Source organism: Carlito syrichta, unplaced genomic scaffold (assembly GCF_000164805.1).
Source record: "Carlito syrichta isolate Samal-C Ts95f unplaced genomic scaffold, Tarsius_syrichta-2.0.1 Scaffold309467, whole genome shotgun sequence".
NCBI lineage: Eukaryota > Metazoa > Chordata > Mammalia > Primates > Tarsiidae > Carlito > Carlito syrichta.
Genome location: NW_007253563.1, coordinates 99270 through 117515, shown reverse-complemented (window position 1 = coordinate 117515; position 18246 = coordinate 99270). Strand labels below are relative to the sequence as shown.

General features: G+C 40.6%; 1 protein-coding gene across 6 annotated transcripts in view; it reads left to right on the top strand.

The window, feature by feature from the left end:
• The window catches only part of UBE3C (ubiquitin protein ligase E3C), a 122652-nt gene that overhangs the window by 81740 nt on the left and 22666 nt on the right, over nucleotides 1-18246 (top strand). For all 6 annotated transcript variants that reach the window (XM_008067279.1, XM_021717202.1, XM_021717201.1 and 3 more), the window contains 3 exons: nucleotides 6302-6514; nucleotides 15548-15736; nucleotides 15853-15919. In XM_008067279.1, the coding sequence (XP_008065470.1) occupies nucleotides 6302-6514; nucleotides 15548-15736; nucleotides 15853-15919 (469 nt within the window). The remainder of the gene's footprint in view (nucleotides 1-6301; nucleotides 6515-15547; nucleotides 15737-15852; nucleotides 15920-18246) is intronic.

Genomic DNA, 18246 nt, shown 5'->3' with positions numbered 1-18246 from the left:
AAAAAAAAAAAAAAAAAAAAACAGGAAAGGCTAATTGATGTTTTTGGAAGGCAAGATCATGGTACCTCTTGGCGGGTAATGGCTGGAGGAGGGCACAGGGGGCATCCAGGTGCTAGTAATTTTCTTTGTTGTGGGTGGACTAAGTGCTTTTACATGAGTGTGTTCCCTGTGTAGAAATTGATTGGGCTGTACATTTGTGATTGCGATACTCTGCTACAAAAAACTTCAGCACAATTGCAAAGAAGTCAGAAGAGAAGACTTAGGGAAGCAGTTACGGCCCACTCTTCTGAGCAGTGTTGCAATAAAGAAAATGTGAGCAGTTACTTAAGGAGTGGAGTATGAGGCTAGCAGAGCTTTGTTTTTCTTTTTAAAATGGGAGAAATAGCAGCATGTGTGTTTGCTACTGGAAGTGAGTCAGTGAAATGACTGTGAGCGAGAGCCCAGCCAGGTCAGTGCTTGGGGTCTGGGGCTGAGGCAAGGGGTGCCACAGGATTCATGTCCAAGAAGAGAGGGAGAGGAAGGCGTGTGGGTGCAGCTGCAGGGGGAGGAGGCAGGAGCAGTGCTTCCAGTGGCTTTAGCTGTCTGGGCACTACAGCTTAGGGTAAAGAAGAGAGTGAAGGTCTCGGGGTGGTTGCCAGACCAGGGAAATCTGCATCTGGTTGGAAATGCAAATTCTTGGGCTCCACCCCAGGCCTACGGAATCTGAAACCCTGGAGGCAGCGTTCAGCCATTTTTCTAAGCCCTGCAGGAGATTCCAATGAAAGCAAAATTTTGAGAATTACTGGACTATGGAAATGTAATAGGATTGCTAGCTAGTATAATGCTTACTAGAGGTTAGTATCATAAAGTGAAGTGAGACCACCCTGCTGGGTTACTTGTTTTCTCCACCCATCACCAGGTAACTGTGTGGGTCTGACTAGGTTGTAGAGTTATATATAACCAAGGCATGATTTTGTTGCCATGTGAATGTAAGAAAGAGTGAATTGGTTGCAAGCTAACTGACAGTATGAGAGGATTTCACATAGGCTGTTTAGAGAAGGAGACCTGATAGGGCCACAGGAGTTGGGGCACTGCAGCAAATGTGCTGGGAAGGCAGGCAGGGAGTCTGGGCGTGGGATGGTTAAAGTTAAGACCAGGAGGGGCTCGGTCACTGGTAATGACTGTTGGATGACAGGACTAAAAGGATGGGTGGTCACCGGAGCCACTGGCGTTACCAGAATTATCAGTAGACTGTGCTGGTCTGTGTTAAATTCTCAGGAGCTAAAATCTTGAATGGAGGAGGCATGCCTGCACCAAGGAGGTGCAGTAGGTGCTCTTGACCAGGGCATGGGATTCAAAGCAGCCAATTTTAAGAAGGAGGGAAGATAAGTATGGTCCAGAAGTAGCAGTAAGGAACACAGGGCCCTCCTTCACTTCTCTGCCCAGTGGTGCAAAAAAAAACGGTGTGGAGGAGACAGCAGCCACTAATCGAGGTGCTGAGGAATACACACAGAATAGCACACGGCTCACATTAAAGAAAAAACATGTAAATGTTGCAGCAGAGTCAAAAATAATCCCATATCTTAGATATGAAACCAGGAACACAATAAACAATAAATTGGGCTTAATCACTATTAAAAACAGTTGTGCTTCAAAAGACACCATCTAGAAACTAAAAAGACAACACACTGAAAGGGAGAAGATATTTGTGACATATATATATATATATGTAAAAGAGACTTACATCTAGAATATATAAAGGATTCCATAATAGAAAGACAGCAATATAACTAGAAATGGACCAAGGATCTGACTAGACATTTCTCCAGAGAATATAAACAGGTGATAAACACATTAAAAAGATGGTCAGCATCATTAGTCATCAGGGAAGTGCAAATCAAAACCACAGGGCACCACTTTTCCTCACTAGGATGACTAATTAAAAAGACAGAAAATAGCAAAGTGTCAGTGAGGAGGTGGAGAAATCAGTACCTTATGCATTGCTGGTGGGAATGTAAAATGATGCAGCCAATTGGAGAACAGTTTGGCAATTCCTCAAAAAAGTTATGACCTTTTGACCCAGCAGACATATGGTCGTACCAAATTTGTAGGTAAATGCTCACAGCAACATTATTCTTGATAGGTAGAAGGTGAGAATGACTCAGGCTCATCAGCTGACAAACAGATACATAAGATATGGAATATTATTTGGCCATTAAAAGGGAGACGGCACCAACAGATACTCCAACACGGATGAACCTTGAAAGCATGCTAGCTGAAAAGAAACCAGCTGCAAAAGATCATTTAATATATGATTCCATTTATATGAAATGTCCAGAATAGGGAAATCTATAGTGACAGAAAATAGGTGAGTGATCGCCAGGGCAGGGGGTAATGAGAAGTGACAGCTGAGGAGATGGAAATTATTTTGGGAGTAAAGATCTTCAAAAATGTATTTGGTGATGGAAAAGAGTCCTGGGAGAGGCAGCACCAACATCCTGGTGTGGTGTTTCAGGATTTCTGAGGCTGGTTACTGAATTGCTCCTTTTCTTTAAATACAGGACCACTGGGTCTGCTCAGTGATGCTTAGTAGACATTTGCTGAATTGGAACCCAAAAGCACACCCAACAGTGGTGGTCAGAGTGAGGTGTGTGGGGCTCAGCCCCACCTCAGGGATCTCAGTGTCTTCCTTTGGAGGGTGGTCACACATGTGAAGCACGTGGAACACTATAGGACAACACAGATTTTTATTTTAGTGTCAAAGTTGATAGTTGACAGTGAAGAAAACTCTCAAGAATAGGATGGCAAAGATAAAGGATTTGAAATGAACCTTGACATTTATGTAACCTTACAAAAGAATGAATGGGGTTTTTGGAAAACATTCATGGAAGTAGAATTCCAGTGGTCCTTGGCATATAGCTGGCACTAAGTGTTTATCAAGTTAATGGGGACCATTTGTTTTCTTGGGCTCATGCATTAAAGATTAGGTATGAAGTCCAGGCGTGGTAGCTTAAGTCTGTAATCCCAGCACTTTGGGAGGCTGAGGCAAGAGGTTTGCCTGAGACCAGGGATTTGAGACCAGCCTGGGCAACTTGGTGAGACCTCGTCTCTACTGGGTGAGACCTTGTCTTTACAATAAATCAGAAAATTAGCCGGTCGTGGTGACTCGCGCCTCTAGTTCCAGCTACCTGGAAGGATTGCCTGAGCCCAGCAGATTGAGGCTGCAGTGGCCATGAGCATGCCACTGCACTCCAGTCTGGGTGACAGAGTGAGACTCCAACTCAAAAAAAAAAAAAAAAGGTGGCCTTAAAGCAAGGCATCATCTCTTATATAGTTTTTAGATTAAGTTATAAATGTTCACTTTAGAACTACCTGAAGATTGATAGAGATGCATTTGAAAAGCATTATTTTTTTATTGATTCTTAATGTAGTAAATTACTGAAGTTATTTGGCGGCAAACAGAAATGGCCTGTGATGTGGTTCACATTTATTCTTCTGATAGAGCCACAATTTGCATTAATTGCGTTGCGACTGCACTCACTTATATTAAAAGGCTTCTACTATAATTAATCCTTTTTATTTCAAATCATTTTGGCACAATCTCTAGCTATAAACACTCATAAAAGACAGACAGTTGAAGAATTCATTGCAGGTTTTTTCCATATACCTATTGCTATTTTTTCATGACAAGTAGTTATTGATATGCTTCTAGGAACAAGTGTGGTACAGCTGGCTGGGGATTGAGGCCAATGTGAAAAATGCTAAGTGGATTATTTTGCATAAAAAATAGGCAGTTTTTGAAGTTGTATAATTAACCTGTGTTTAGAAAATACCTTGATTTATGCTTACATTTATATCTCAGTTGCATACATTATGGAAATTTAATTTATAATCCATTTAGCTGATGCAATCATAGTTTTTAGTGCTATCATTTATTAGTGCTTGTATATTAAATGCTCTGAAGGTTTAAACCTGCCTTATGTAAAAAATTATACCTGTGCATTTACATTTTATGAGTCACAGTGGGATTTCTGTTTAAAATTCAGGTAGCTCTGATATATTTAAACAGTTTCACTAGTTTATTGTTACTAATGCAGAAATGGCAAACAATGACCTTATATATTGACCGTCCAATGATTTACACTTCTAGTTTACTATTAAAGTCCACTGTACAAATGAGGGCTTTTCTTCAACACCTGGAATCAATCATGTAGTTTTATGCAGAATGTTCTCCTTGGCTTTGAACTCATCATTCATTTAGAAGTAATGGTATTTACAAGTGCTTCAGGTTAATAGTATTAACCATTCTTAACTTTAAACGAACTGTGGCTTTTCAAAACAACTCTTTTTTTTTTCACACTATCAGTAGATGGCTGTTTGCTAGTTGCCATTTTATTATTCATGCATTCATTAAGAAGTCCTTTCTGCCATTTTTTCAAAATTAATAGGGTAATCATTAGTCTTTAAATCAGAAACAAAAGCACAAGGATATAATACTTTGATTTACTTGGAAAAGAATAGCTGTGGTCTTCTACAGAGGAATATTATGTTGCCTGGGTGCCTTACACAGGGCAACCTTAGGAGAAAAGCATTCTTCACAGTGTCTGTCAGTCTTTTTCTGAAACAAGAAGTCAGTGACACTCTAGCTATTTGCTTTTTGGGAAAATACCGACAGCTGTTTTCTAGTTTCCACCAGTCATATTAGTGGGCACATTCTTAAAATGCAGATCTCAAGAGATATCCGAGCGTGCTCTGAGTGTGTATGTTTTAGAGTATTTGTTTAAGGATTAGTGATTTGATAGACTATACAAATGAAATAGATGATTAAATGCTGTAACTGTTGGAAACTACGACAAAGCAGAGGAGTCACTGCACAGATGAGCAGTGGCATATACAGATGAAGCATTTCTCATTGCAGAAGCACCGTCCCTGTACTCTGGAAGCTATTTACCTTTTTTTTTTTTTTTTTTTTTTTAGTTGGGAGTCTCGCTCTGTCACCCAGGCTGGAGTACAGTGGCATACTCATGGCTACCACAGTCTCGACCTGCTGGGTTCAGGCAGTCCTTCCAACTCAACCTTCCAAGTAGCTGGGACTGTAGACATACGCCATCATGCCTGGCTAATTTTTAAATTTTTTGTAGAGAGGAGGATGTTATCCAGGTTGGTCTCGAACCCTTGGGCTCAGGCAATCCTCTCTTCCACCTCCCAAAGTGCTGGGATTGCAGGCGTGAGCCACCATGCCCGGCTGCTCTTTACTCTTCACACAGATCTGTCTTAGTAAACCCTTGGATCTAATATTTAGTGTGATTGATAGAGTCTAGTGATAGCCTCTGAGTTGGAGGAGTGACTTCCTGAGTGGACTGTGTCCTGGTTGAGTGATCACCCCATAGTTGAAGTTTTGTTTTGATTTTATTGTTCCACCCACAAGTGACACTGTGGCACCAAAATCTTAAAACAGTGGGCTAAAGAGGATCTGGATATATCACAACATAGCTTCTACAGCACAGCTCATTACAGTTGCTTATAAGGTGGGGTTAGGCCAACCTTCAGTTTCTCTCTGTCCTTCCTGTTGTCCCTCAGTTTTGGGCTACACCTCCAGGCTACATCTCCAAACGTGAGATGTAGATCTCTTCTGTGGAGGGTTTCTTATTTAAAGCTAGACTTGTGTTCTCCACTTAGAAAATGGGGATAATTCTATGGCTTCTCCTTTGACCTGGGGAGACGGAGGAGAGAACCTTTCATAGGATCACTTGAAATACATAGATCTACAGACTAGACATTTCTTACAAGAATGGCATTTGTTGAGGTAATCCAAATTTCTCGTTTGCTTCCATTATTTTACCTTAAGCTAGGAAATTGTCCAAATAGACCAAGTGGAAATGAGATAACAAATTCTAACTGCATGCTTAGCACAAAGCCAGCACATAGTAAGCAGTCCGGGAACGATAGCTATTATCTTTATTTTAAAATGTTGACAAGACAATTTCTGTTTCACATGAAGGACTCAGCTGTCAGAAATTCCATTTGATGTTAACATTCTATGATTTCAGCCTTAAATAGTCTGTTCTAGAGTTTTTGACATAATGCACACATTGAAGGCTTAAGCTGCAGCTGGGCACATAGTACTCACTTGATATTAGCTTCCACCATCCTCATCATTATTTTGAGAAAAAGTTATCTGCTGTCTAAGGGTCCAGTTAAATATCAAACTGAGCGCATATATATATATATATATATATATTTTTTTTTTTTTTTTTTGTAGGCAGCATGAGAAAAGACTTGGTGTTGAGTGCTAACCACTGTCCATTGATCTCGTTTGAAGGCTCTCTACGAAAACATGTTGGTAGAACTACCCTTCGCGGGCTTCTTCCTCTCCAAGTTGCTGGGAACAAGCGCAGATGTGGACATTCACCACCTTGCCTCCCTAGACCCCGAAGTGTATAGGAACTTGCTGTTTCTCAAGAGTTATGAAGACGACGTGGAGGAGCTGGGGCTGAACTTCACTGTGGTGAACAACGACCTGGGGGAGGCACAGGTGAGGGAGCATCCCCATCCCAGCTTCTTCAGCCAGTGAGGAAGATGATTCTTCTGCCTCTGCAACCAATGACATTGTTTCCTTTTGGATGAAAGTGCATTTGTTGTCCATTGTTTGAGTTTTTGCACATTTTCATTAGAATTCCTATGTCTGAGAGTTAGAAATTAGAGTTTGTGGGAACCTGAAACACATTAGTTCTGGCCTCAGAGCAGAGTATGGTGCCCAACCCTTCACGGTGAGAGTCTGTCCTTCCTCACAGCCCTTCTGTAAAATTACATTCTTGTGGCTATAGTTAAGCCTTGTTTCTTGTCTAGTTCTTGGTGCTGGAGTCAGCCAGTCCTTACCTTCCTGACATGAGCTCTCAGGGTTAGTGAAATAGTCCTCATTCCTTAACCACTCATTGCCACCTTAGCTATTCAAGTGCGGGGTCTGGGGTATGTGGTTATTATATTCTTTTTTAAAAAAAAGGCCTGGGCAATCCCTTCCGGTCCCTTCCCACTGTGGGAGCTTTTCTGTCCTCTCAATAAATCCTGCTTTTAAGGGGAAAAAAAAGGCCTGTATTAAAGATTCAAGTTTTTTCCATATTAAAATTTATTTTTTATTTTATTTTTTGAGTTGGAGTCTCACTCTGTTGCCCAGGCTGGAGTGCAGTTGCATGCTCATGGCCACCACAGCCTTGACCTGCTGGGCTCAGATGATCCTTCTACCTCTGCCTTCCAAGTAGCTGGAACTACAGGCATGAGCCACCATGGCCTAGCTAAAGATTCAAGTTCTAATAACAGCTTTATCAAGATACAACTTATCATAAAATCCCTCCTTTTAGAATGTACACTCAGTGGTTTTCATGTTTAGTATATAGTGTAGTGTGCGGCCATCATCACCTCAGCCAATTCTAGAACATTTCACCACTCTGCACCACTCTGCAGAGAATGTACCCACTAGCTTATCTAGGCAGCCACCAGAGTCCTCCTGTCCTTCCACTGACCTGTTCTAGACATTCCACATCAGTGGGATCTTATACATGGCTTTTTGTTACTGAAGTCCTTCATATGTTGCGTGTGTTGTAACTTCATTCCCTTTTCTGGTCAAATGCTATGCCAGTGTGTGGATTCACCACACGTTCTCATCAGCTTATGGACATTTGGATTGTTTTCGCATTTGGACTGTTAGGAATAATACTGCTATAAATACTCATGTGCATCATACTAGAATATTTATTGATGAATTTGATAGCATCTGAGATAAGCATCCCTAATCTGAAAATCCGAAATGCTCCAAAATCCAAAACTTTTTGAGTACCAGCATATGAAGCTTAAAGTAAATGCTCATTGGACCATTCAGGTTTTAGATTTTCAGATTAGGAATGTTCACCTGGTAAGTGTATTGCAAATATTCCAGAATTTTTTTTTGAATTGGTGTCTCACTCCATCATACAAGCTGGAGTGCAGTGGCATACTCGAGACCACCCCAGCCTGCTGGACTCTGGTGATTCTTCCGCCTCAGCCTTCCAAGTAGCTGGAACTACAGGCGCGTGCTACCACGCCCAGCTAATTTTTGATTTATTGTAGAGATGAGGTCTCGTCAAGTTGCCCAGACGGGTCTCGAACCCATGGGCTCAGGCAGTCCACTCACCTTGGCCTCCCAAAGTGCTGGAATTACAGGCTGAGCCACCAAGCCTGGACTTTTTTTTTTTTAATCAGAGTCTCACTGTCACCCAGGCTGGAGTGCAGTGGTATGCTCACTACCACTCCAGCCTCAACCTGCTAAGCTCAGAGGATCCTTCCACCTCTGCCTTCCAAATAGCTGGAACTACAGGCACACATCACCATGTCCAGCTTTTTTTTTTTTTTTGAGTTAGAATCTCACTTTGTCATCCAGGCTGGAATGCAGTGGCACACTCACAGCCACCACAACCTCTACCTGCTGGGCTCAGGTGATCCTTCCATCTCAGCTTTCCAAATAGCTGGAACTATAGTCATGCGCCACCAAGCCTGGGCAATTTTTTACTTATTGTAGAGATGAGGTCTCTCCAAGTTGCCCAGGCTAGGCTGGTCTCAAACCCATGGACTCAGGCAGTCTTCTCTCTTCTGTCTTCCCAAAGTGCTGGGATTACAGGCATGAGCCACCACGCCTGGCTGTGCTTTTCTAACTTATATTTGGTTTTTAGGCTAACAATGTCTTATTCAGGGGGAAAAGACATCATTTCTGCTCTTCTTATGTAGACCGATAGTCCTTTCTGAATCTAATAACTAGATTTTAAGTACAAAAATACTGTTTTCTTCAAATTTTGTGATTGTTTCTCAAAATTTATATTATTGCTTGATTTCTAATCCAGGTTTCCAAATTTCATCAGCTTTGTCTAGCGTAAAATAACTGCATATTAAATAAATACATTTGTAGTGTGTAGTCTAGTCACCATGAAAAATATAATGTTGGCCGGGCTCAGTGGCTCAGCCTGTAATCCCAGCACTTTGGGAGGCTGAGGCAAGTGGATTGCCTGAGCCCACGGGTTCAAGACCCACCCGGGCAACTTGGCGAGACCTCTTCTCTACAATAAATCAAAAATTAGCCAGGTGTGGTAGCACATGCCTGTAGTTCCAGCTACTTGGAAGGCTAAAGCAGAAGGATCACCAGAACCCAGCAGGTCGAGGCTACGGTGGCCAGGAGCAGCCACTGCACTCCAGTCTGGGCAACTGAGTGAGACTCCAACTCAAGAAAAAAAAAGAAAAATGCATTGTTTTTAGAGTCAGGGTCTTGCTGTGTTTCAGTGGCATGCAGTGGTGTAAACATAGCTCACTGCAGCCTCAACCCCCTGGACTCAAGGGATCTGCTGCTCCAGCCTCCCAGGTAGCAGGGACTACAGGCATGTTCTGCCGTACTTGAATAACTTTAAAATTTTTTGTAGAGATGGGATCTTGGTTTGATGCCCAGACTGGTCTCGAGCTCCTGACCTCAAACAATCATCCCACCTCAGCCTCCCAAAATGTTGGGATTACAGACGGACCCATTGAAAACACATTGACCCACACAGGATAATCCTTAACCTAAACCCCTAGGTCACAAGCACTAAGTAACATTTTACTTTGGTAAATGCACATTTTAAGCAAGTTTGAATTAATGCAGATTTTGTTTTTTGAAAAATTATAAAAGAGTACACATTCTGATAAGAGAGGCAGGTACATTTGTAAAGCAGTATGAACCAGAACAATAGGGTTTACTGGTTAGCAGTCCAAAAGAATGCTGGTAGGCCCCTGGTGGATGCTGAGGGGCTGGCTCCCCTAGCAGATGGTCTCACAGCCTTGGAAGTTCTGGCACACAGGGGAGCAGGAGGGCGGGGTAGGGGTCTGACCTGCTGGCCATAGATGAAGAAAGAGAGCCTGTGTTTCTTTCTGTAGCTGACATGGGGTATTTCAGTACTTCAGTGTAAGATGTCCTAAAACAGGTACATTTGAGAGCTAGTAGGGAAATAAAAAGAGAATACTTGAGCCTCCAGTCAGGATGATGAGGTTTTGATTCAGCAAATCAGGGCAAAGACCTGGAAACAGCCTGGGATCTTCTGAGTCAGGAAGTTCTGAAATTCACGTGAGACCACACCTCAGGAATTAAACCATAAAGCTTTTTAATGAGAGAACGCCTGCTGAAATGAAGATTTGCATTTCAAAAATCGTATTTTGTAGATTAGTGTACTGAACTGAGTAGATTTTGAATGAGAGGGGTAGGGTGAGACAATCTTACACACCAGACTTGCCAGTCTCCTCCCCAGCCCCCTAGCACCCACTTTTCTACTTTCTGTCTTTACAATTTGACTATTCTAGGGTTCTCATGAGTGGAATCAGACAGTATTTGTCCTTTTGTTCCCGTCTTATTTTACTGACCTTAATGTTCTTAAGGTTCTTCTGTGTTATTTGTCAGAACTTCCTCCTTCTATAAGGCTGGATCATATTGCATTGTAGCAGTGGGCCATATTTTGCTTATCCATCTGACCCTTGATGGACCCTTGGGTTGCTTCTGCCTTTTGGCTACTGTGAATACTGTTTCTGTGAACATTGATATACAGATACCTTTTGAGACCCTGCTCTCGGCTTCCTTTGAGTGTGTGCCTAGCAGTGAAATTTCTGATCTTGTGGCAATTCTGCTTAGCTTTTTTAGGACCCACCAAAGCATTTTTCACAGCAACTACCATTTTGCATTCCCTTCATCGGTGCATCGGTTTGGATTTCACCATGTCCTCGCCAGCACTTGTTCCTGTTTTTTTCTTTCTTTTTTTCAATAACAGTCCACCTAATGATTTTAAAGTGATACCTCATTGTGGTGTTACTAATTTCAAGCATAGTATTGTGCTCTAATACTGAGAATTCCTCAGGAAAATAAAAGATTTTTAAATCTTTTTTGGCTTCCTTCCTAAACTGCAGAACTGCTATGTAGTTTGTATACCACCGTGATGTTTTCAAAACTGAAACAAAAAGCACACACAAAGATATATACATCCTAGTGTCTAAATATTTATCATGTTTAAATGATCATCTTTTTGGAACTTGAACTTTCAGTCTGTTTCTTAGCCTTTAAAGCCACATTTCAGTAATAAGTTCAGATTAACTCTTAAGTCAAATTAAAGGAAATAACAGTGCCTCAGCTCCTGCCTCTTTCCATTCCTGAGCAGTATCTAGGCGTCCTGAGTACTAATACCACAGTGCCATGAAGTAGGAATGAGAAAGAAATACAGTACCATATTTTATTTGGTTGCAGCTTATTTCATTGCTTTCCTTTCAACCTGTTCTTCCATACCATAGAGCCTGAAGTTTCAGTGAGGCAAAGTTCAGATATTTTTTGGAGGGCAAGATTTGTTATTGCTGTAAGGAAATTTTCAGCATGTAATGATACTGCTTGCTGCTCTTGCTTTATACCACCTAGTGGTATGATTCCTAGATGGAATAAAAGCCTTAGGACAGAGAGTGTTATAGTGACCTGTCCAAGGCCTTTGCTAATGGGATTATTTCCCATTTTTTCTTCTGAAATAGATGGTAATAGTGAAATGTCACATATGCAAGAGTTCCATTAAAGCACCACTGATAATACTGGAATCTGTTAAAAGCAAAAGTGTGAAGTTAAAATGTTCCACTTATTCATAGAAATTCTCACTGTATTAAGAAATTATAGCTGATAATGTGTAAGAATAATTATACTAAAGAGCCTAATAAGAAAAACTAAGACATTCACTGGTAAAGCACCTAACTTAGGGGGGATATTTTAAGGATCTGTAGAAATAAATAGGTAGTCGTCTATACAGGTTTAAGTTTATAAAATGTTATGACTTTAAAAAATCCATAATATGCAAATATTTTACTATGTTGGCAGATTATGTTAATTAATCTTCCCTTTTAAAATAATAGTGCTAGCCACGCTCAGTGGCTCAGCCTGTAATCCTGCACCTTTGGGAGGCTGAGGTAAGTGGATTGCCTGAGCCCGCGGGTTCAAGACCCGCCTGGGCAACTTGGTGAGACCTCATCTCTACAATAAATAAAATTTTAAAAATTAGCCGGGCATGGTAGCACGCGCCTGTAGTTCCAGCTACTTGGAAGACTGAGGCGAAAGGATCACCAGAGCCCAGCAGGTTGAGGCTGCGGTGACCAGGAGCAGCCACAGCACTCTAGTCTGGGCGACAGAGTGAGACTCCAACTCAAATAAATAAATAAATAAAATAATGGTGCTGATCTTACATTTGTTTTCTTTAGTGTACCATAATCAATTTAGCTGCTTTGTTACTCTGTTTAATGTTGAGCGTGAAATTTTAGACTATTGTTTTGTACATACCTATTCCTTGGAAAAAATATTAAATGTTTAAGAAGATCCACAGCCGGGCTCAGTGGCTTATGCCTGTAATCCCAGCCCTTTGAGGCTGGGACAAGAAGATAACCTGAGCTCAGGGTGTTCGAGACCAGCCTGGGCAACTTGGTGAGACCTCATCTCTACAATAAATCAAAAAAATTAGCCAGGCACGGTGGCACATTCCTGGAGTTCTGGCTACTTGGAAGACTGAAGTGGAAGGATCACCTGGGCCCAGCAGGTGGACTGCGTTAGCTGTGAGCGTGCCACAGCATTTCAGCCTAGGCGAGGGAGTGAGACTCTGACTCAAAAAAAAAAAAAGAAGGATCCACAAATACTCCTCTGTTAATTAGAAAAGATTATACTGAGTCATGAAACCTTAGTTTGGGTCCTGTTTTTACTCCATTGTGGCATAGCCTTAGGCAAGTCACAGGACCCCTTCCTCATCTCAGAAGAGGGTGTAAGCTGCTAGAGGATTAAATGAACTCATGTAAATAGGTCTTGTAAGATCGTATCACATGGCCTTGTGGATTCCAGGTGCTGTAAAAGTAGACCTTCAGGAATGGCAGAGTACAGTTCATGCTGTCTTGAGAACTTCTCCAGTTTTCCATATCTATGTTAAAGGAGATTTTATTTATGTATTTTTATTTTTTAGAAAGCGGAATTTATTGAGAGGACAGAAAAGCTCCCACAGTGGGAGGGGACCTGAGAGGGTTGCCCAAAGGAGATTTTAAATATGCCCCACAACCTGATATTTTAGTACATACTTGACATGATTTGTAAATCTATATCACTGTTTACGTTTATTCTGAGAGGATTTTAAATTTAAAATAGTATAACCATTTTAAAGTTATTAGAAATGTCAGTTTTGTCTCATCAGAAGGATAATTGGAAGACTTGGAAGTTCCTTTAACTGATAACTTCACACGGGTTCTTTGTCTTCCAAATCATACAAGTACATCATCATTTATTACCTGCCTTTAATCCATTTAAAGGAAGAGGGTGGTATTTTATATATTGAAATATAATAGCTAGCCTCTCGAGACTTGGTTAACAGATGGACTGTCAGCTGAGTAGAAGCAAAGGAATTAAGGTAATGAACACAGTCTTTAATCAGAGTGAAGACAATGTATTTGAAAGCCTATTTTTAGACTTGATGGTTCCAAAACCAAGAAAGTGTATTAGTAAGAATAATTGAATCATCATTTAAAATGTGAAATATTAAAAGAAGCAAATCTTAACATTCAAGTTTAACGCTGTTTAAGATGAGAGCCAGCAAACTGCTCTGTCCTGTAACCATCAGATATGGGATGACTTAAGTAGAGCTCTTCAGCAGATTTTGAAATATCCTTTCTGTACAGGGTAAAAAAATTTAGATATAAATGCCATTGCCCAGGGACAGTGTTCTTGTCTTTGTTACTGTAGGAATATAAAAACTACCAAGAGAACTAAAGTCAATGGAAAGAAAATAGCAGGCAGGGAAGGAGGTTAATTAATAGTTTTTTTATAATCTAAGCATCACTATGCCACCTGCTTAACAGACATATTAAACCTATTTTGTACTGTTACTTAGTTTCCACTAGCATTCTTTCTCTTTATTAATATGTCACCTTGGGATATCTTTTTACATTGATATGGACTTATTTTATATTTTTTTTATCCGTGACATATAGACTATCCTCATCTCACCCCAGGAATGCAATTGTTGGGGCTTTAAAAAAATTTTTTTAATTACTATTAAACAGGTAATTTTAATACTTTTCTAAATTATGCTTATGTGTTTATAATTGTCTGTGTTGTTTTGCTCATCAGTTTTGTGTTTATGAGTTCACATAATCTCAACAATTCCAAGATAGACAAAGCAAATATCACCATTTTCAATGACAAAAGACATGGAGTGAAGTGGCCTATCTGTGGCCTTCTTTTTTTTTTTTTTGGAGTTGGAGTTGGAGTCTCACTCTATCACCCAGGCTGGGGTGCAGTGGCATGCACACAGCCACCATAGCCTCGACTGCTGGGCTCAGGTGATCTTTCCACCTCAGCCTTCCAAGTAGCTAGAACTATAGGCACGCACCACCACGTCAAGCTAATTTTTTTTATGTATTGTAGAGGTGAGATCTGGCCAAGTTGCCCAGGCTGGTCTTGAACCTCTGGGCTCAGGCAGTCCTCTCACCTTGGCTTCCCAAAGTGCTGGGATTATAGATGTGAGTCACCGTGCCCAACAACTGTGCTTTTCTTATTATCACTCTTGATGCTTATAGGAACCCTGTACTACACTGCAAATTCTGTGTGTCTGGTACCCCACATCTTTATAATTAATAAGTAAATAAATAAATAAATAAAATTCTGTGTGACTGTACTGATAAAAAAAAATTGTTCTGCCGGGCTCGGTGGCTCAGCCTGTAATCCCGCGCCTTTGGGAGGCTGAGGTGAGTGGATTGCCTGAGCCCACTGGTTCAAGACCCGCCTGGGCAACTTGGCGAGATTTCATCTCTACAATAAGTCAAAAATTAGCTGGGCGTGGTAGCACGTGCCTGTAGTTCCAGCTACTTGGAAGACTGAGGCGGAAGGATTCGCCGGAGCCCAGCAGGTCAAGGCTCCGGTGGCTGGGAGCGGCCACTGCACTCCAGTCTGGGTGACAGAGTGAGATTCCAACTCAAAAAAAAAAAAGTTTTCTTACTCTGTTGATATACATAAGAAATTGACCCATTACCTCTAATTATTACCACTATCCTGTAGAGTGTAATTAAAATTCTCTACAGTAGTAATAGCATGGAAATACAAAGAGAAGTGTATTTGTATACTGCTTTAAGTACAAATATGAGTAATCTTTTGTTAAAAATTTTATATTTTCTCTAAAATTCCTTTATTTTCTGACTTACGTTGATTGGTTCATATCTTTGCCCTTTGTGATTTCTAGTTTTTTTTAACAAAATTGCCATGATTGATTGCATTGCCACATGATTCCTTAGTACTTTGGAATGGTTAGTTATCTTAAAGACAAAGTAAGATGCCAAACTTTGGAGAATCTCCTCAGAGCTATGTCTTTGAATCTGCATACAATGACGTGTGTACTTATTGTACTATTTTGTGTTTAGATTCTTCTTCACAAAGCAACAAATCATATTTTCTTAAAACATTTGTTTATTGCTTTTGTGTTACCTACCGTCATGCTTCAAGAATTTTGAGATTCCTGTTTCATACTCACAGGTGGTTGAACTAAAATTTGGTGGAAAAGATATCCCCGTCACCAGTGCCAACCGGATCGCGTACATCCACCTTGTGGCTGACTACAGACTGAACAAGCAGATCCGCCAGCACTGCCTGGCTTTCAGACAGGGCCTGGCCAATGTCGTCAACCTCGAGTGGCTCCGAATGTTTGATCAACAAGAAATTCAGGTACCCTACCTGCTGACTCTCAGGGATGCAGTTGTCATAGGAAATGCAAAAATTTTCTTAAAACCTACTTAAATAGGTTTTGAACTTTTATTTGAACTTTTTTTTTTTTTTTTTAGGTATTAATTTCTGGTGCCCAAGTTCCCATAAGTCTAGAGGATCTAAAATCCTTTACAAACTATTCAGGTATGTTACCACTACTAGTTATTTTTTCTGAAGATGTTGCAGATCATCATATTTTTAAAAGTAATTTTAATGTAATCTTCTGTGTGGGTAATTAACGTGGTCCAAATACCAGAATGTATCACAAGCTGTGTGCAATGAAAGGCCACTTCCTATTTTTGTTGCCCATCTGTCCCTCTCCTCCAATCCCAGAAGTAACTACTGTTCTTAGCGTCTTTATATATTCACCAAGAAATACAAATTTAATTCATATTTTTCTAGTTTTTACACACTGTTCTGCATCTTATTTTTTCTCTTGACAGCATATCTTCTTAAGTCTCTATTTACAGGCATTTCTCCTGTCTTTTGCTTTGAAAAACAGTACTGTCTCCTCCTCCCCTCACCCCTCCACCCCCAGAAAAACAATAATAATTTTTTTAAAAAATAGGCTGGGCTTGGTGGCTCAGCCTGTAAACCCAACCTTTGGGAGGCCGAGGCCAGTGGATTGTCCGAGCCCACAGGCTTGAGACCCACCTGGGCAACTTGGCAAGACCTCATCTCTACAATAAGTAAAAAAAAATTAGCCGGGCGTGGTAGCACGTGCTGTAGTTCCAGCTACTTGGAAGGCTGAGGTGGAAGGATCACTGGAACCCAGGAGATTGAGACTGCGGTGGCTGGGAGCATGCCATTCAGTGACCGGGAGCACTGCATTCCAGTCTGGGCAATAGAGTGAGACTTCAACTCAAAAAAGACCCCAAAAAACTAGACCCCATCAAATTTGTTGCTCTTGATTAAATTAAAACTTTCTACACGTCAAAAAAAAATGAAACAGCAAGCCACAAATTGTATGAAACCTTCAGAAAGTGTATCAGTATCCAGAACTAAAAATGCATTAGTAAGCCGGGCTTGGTGGCACAGCCTGTAATCCCGTGCCTTTGGGAGGCTGAGGTGAGTGGATTGCCTGAGAGCCCGTGGGTTCGAGACCTGCTTGGGCAGGCGAGAACTCATCTCTACAATAAATCAAAAAATTAGCCGGGCGTTGTAGCGCACGCCTGTAGTTCCGGCTACTCGGAAGGCTGAGACGAAAGGATCGCCGGAGCCCAGCAGGTCAAGGCTGTGGTGGCTGGGAGCGGCCACTGCACTCCGTCTGGGCGACAGAGTGAGACTCCAACTCAAAAAAAAAAAAAATGCATTAGTAAATAAAAATAAAACCTAGTTACCAAACTGGGCAGAAGTCTTAAACAACCACTTCCAAATAGAAGTTATACTAATGTGGCCAGTAAGCACATAGATGCTCTATAGCCTTAGTCATCAGAGCAGTAAAAAAACTACAGCTATAATTGATCAGGGTTGTTCAGAATGTTCAGTGTTGGAATTGGTATCTTTTGGGTATTTATAAGTTTTCTTAGCCCCATTGCATATATGTGAGAACAGTAAAAAGAAAAAAAATCACCCATAACCCAGTATTCTCAAACAGCCACTGCTGTGTTGGAATTTTTTTTAAATTGTATTTCTTATTCTAATATGTTCTTGTGGCTTGTGGTTTTACATACAGTGTATTTTATATATGCTAGGTTTTTTGCTTAGCATCAGTAATAAATTTGTTAGCTGTAACTCTTCTTGTAATTAATTTTTGATATTAGCTACATTATTTATTTATCTTTACACTATAATGAACAACTTTGTGTATATTTCTGTGAGTAAAGTCTTTTTTTTTTTTTAAATGATAGAAGCCCAGAAGTTACATTATTTTTTTTTTCCAGTATTTTTTATTTTGATATTGTGGGGTACAGTTAAGGGTTAGGTATACAAATATGCTTCATTCAGGCACCCTTTTTGATAAGAGTTACATTACTCCCTTAACTGTACCCCACAAAACCATAATAAAAAATACTGATTAATGAAAAAAAAAAAAAGAATTACATTACTTTTTAAAGGCTGTGAACATTTTGGGGTGTGAAATTAAAATGAATCTGACTCACAAAAAAAATTTGATTAGGGAATAGTATTAATCTTTGAACATATATAGTCTTAGAGTAGGTTATGAACAGTGTTTGTCATATTATATTGCAACTATGAGAATAAAGTATAGTTAGATACAAGCAAAAATATCTAAGTCATGAGATTATAAGTCATTTTACTTTTTTTTTTGAGTTGGAGTCTCACTCTGTCGCCCAGACTGGAGTGCAGTGGCCGCTCCCGGCCACCGCAGCCTCGACCTCCTGGGCTCCGGTGATCCTTCTGCCTCAGCCTTCTGAGTAGCTGGAATTACAGGTGCGCGCTACCACGCCCAGCTAATTTTTTGATTTTATTGTAGAGATGAGGTCTCACTGCCCAAGTGGGTCTCGAAC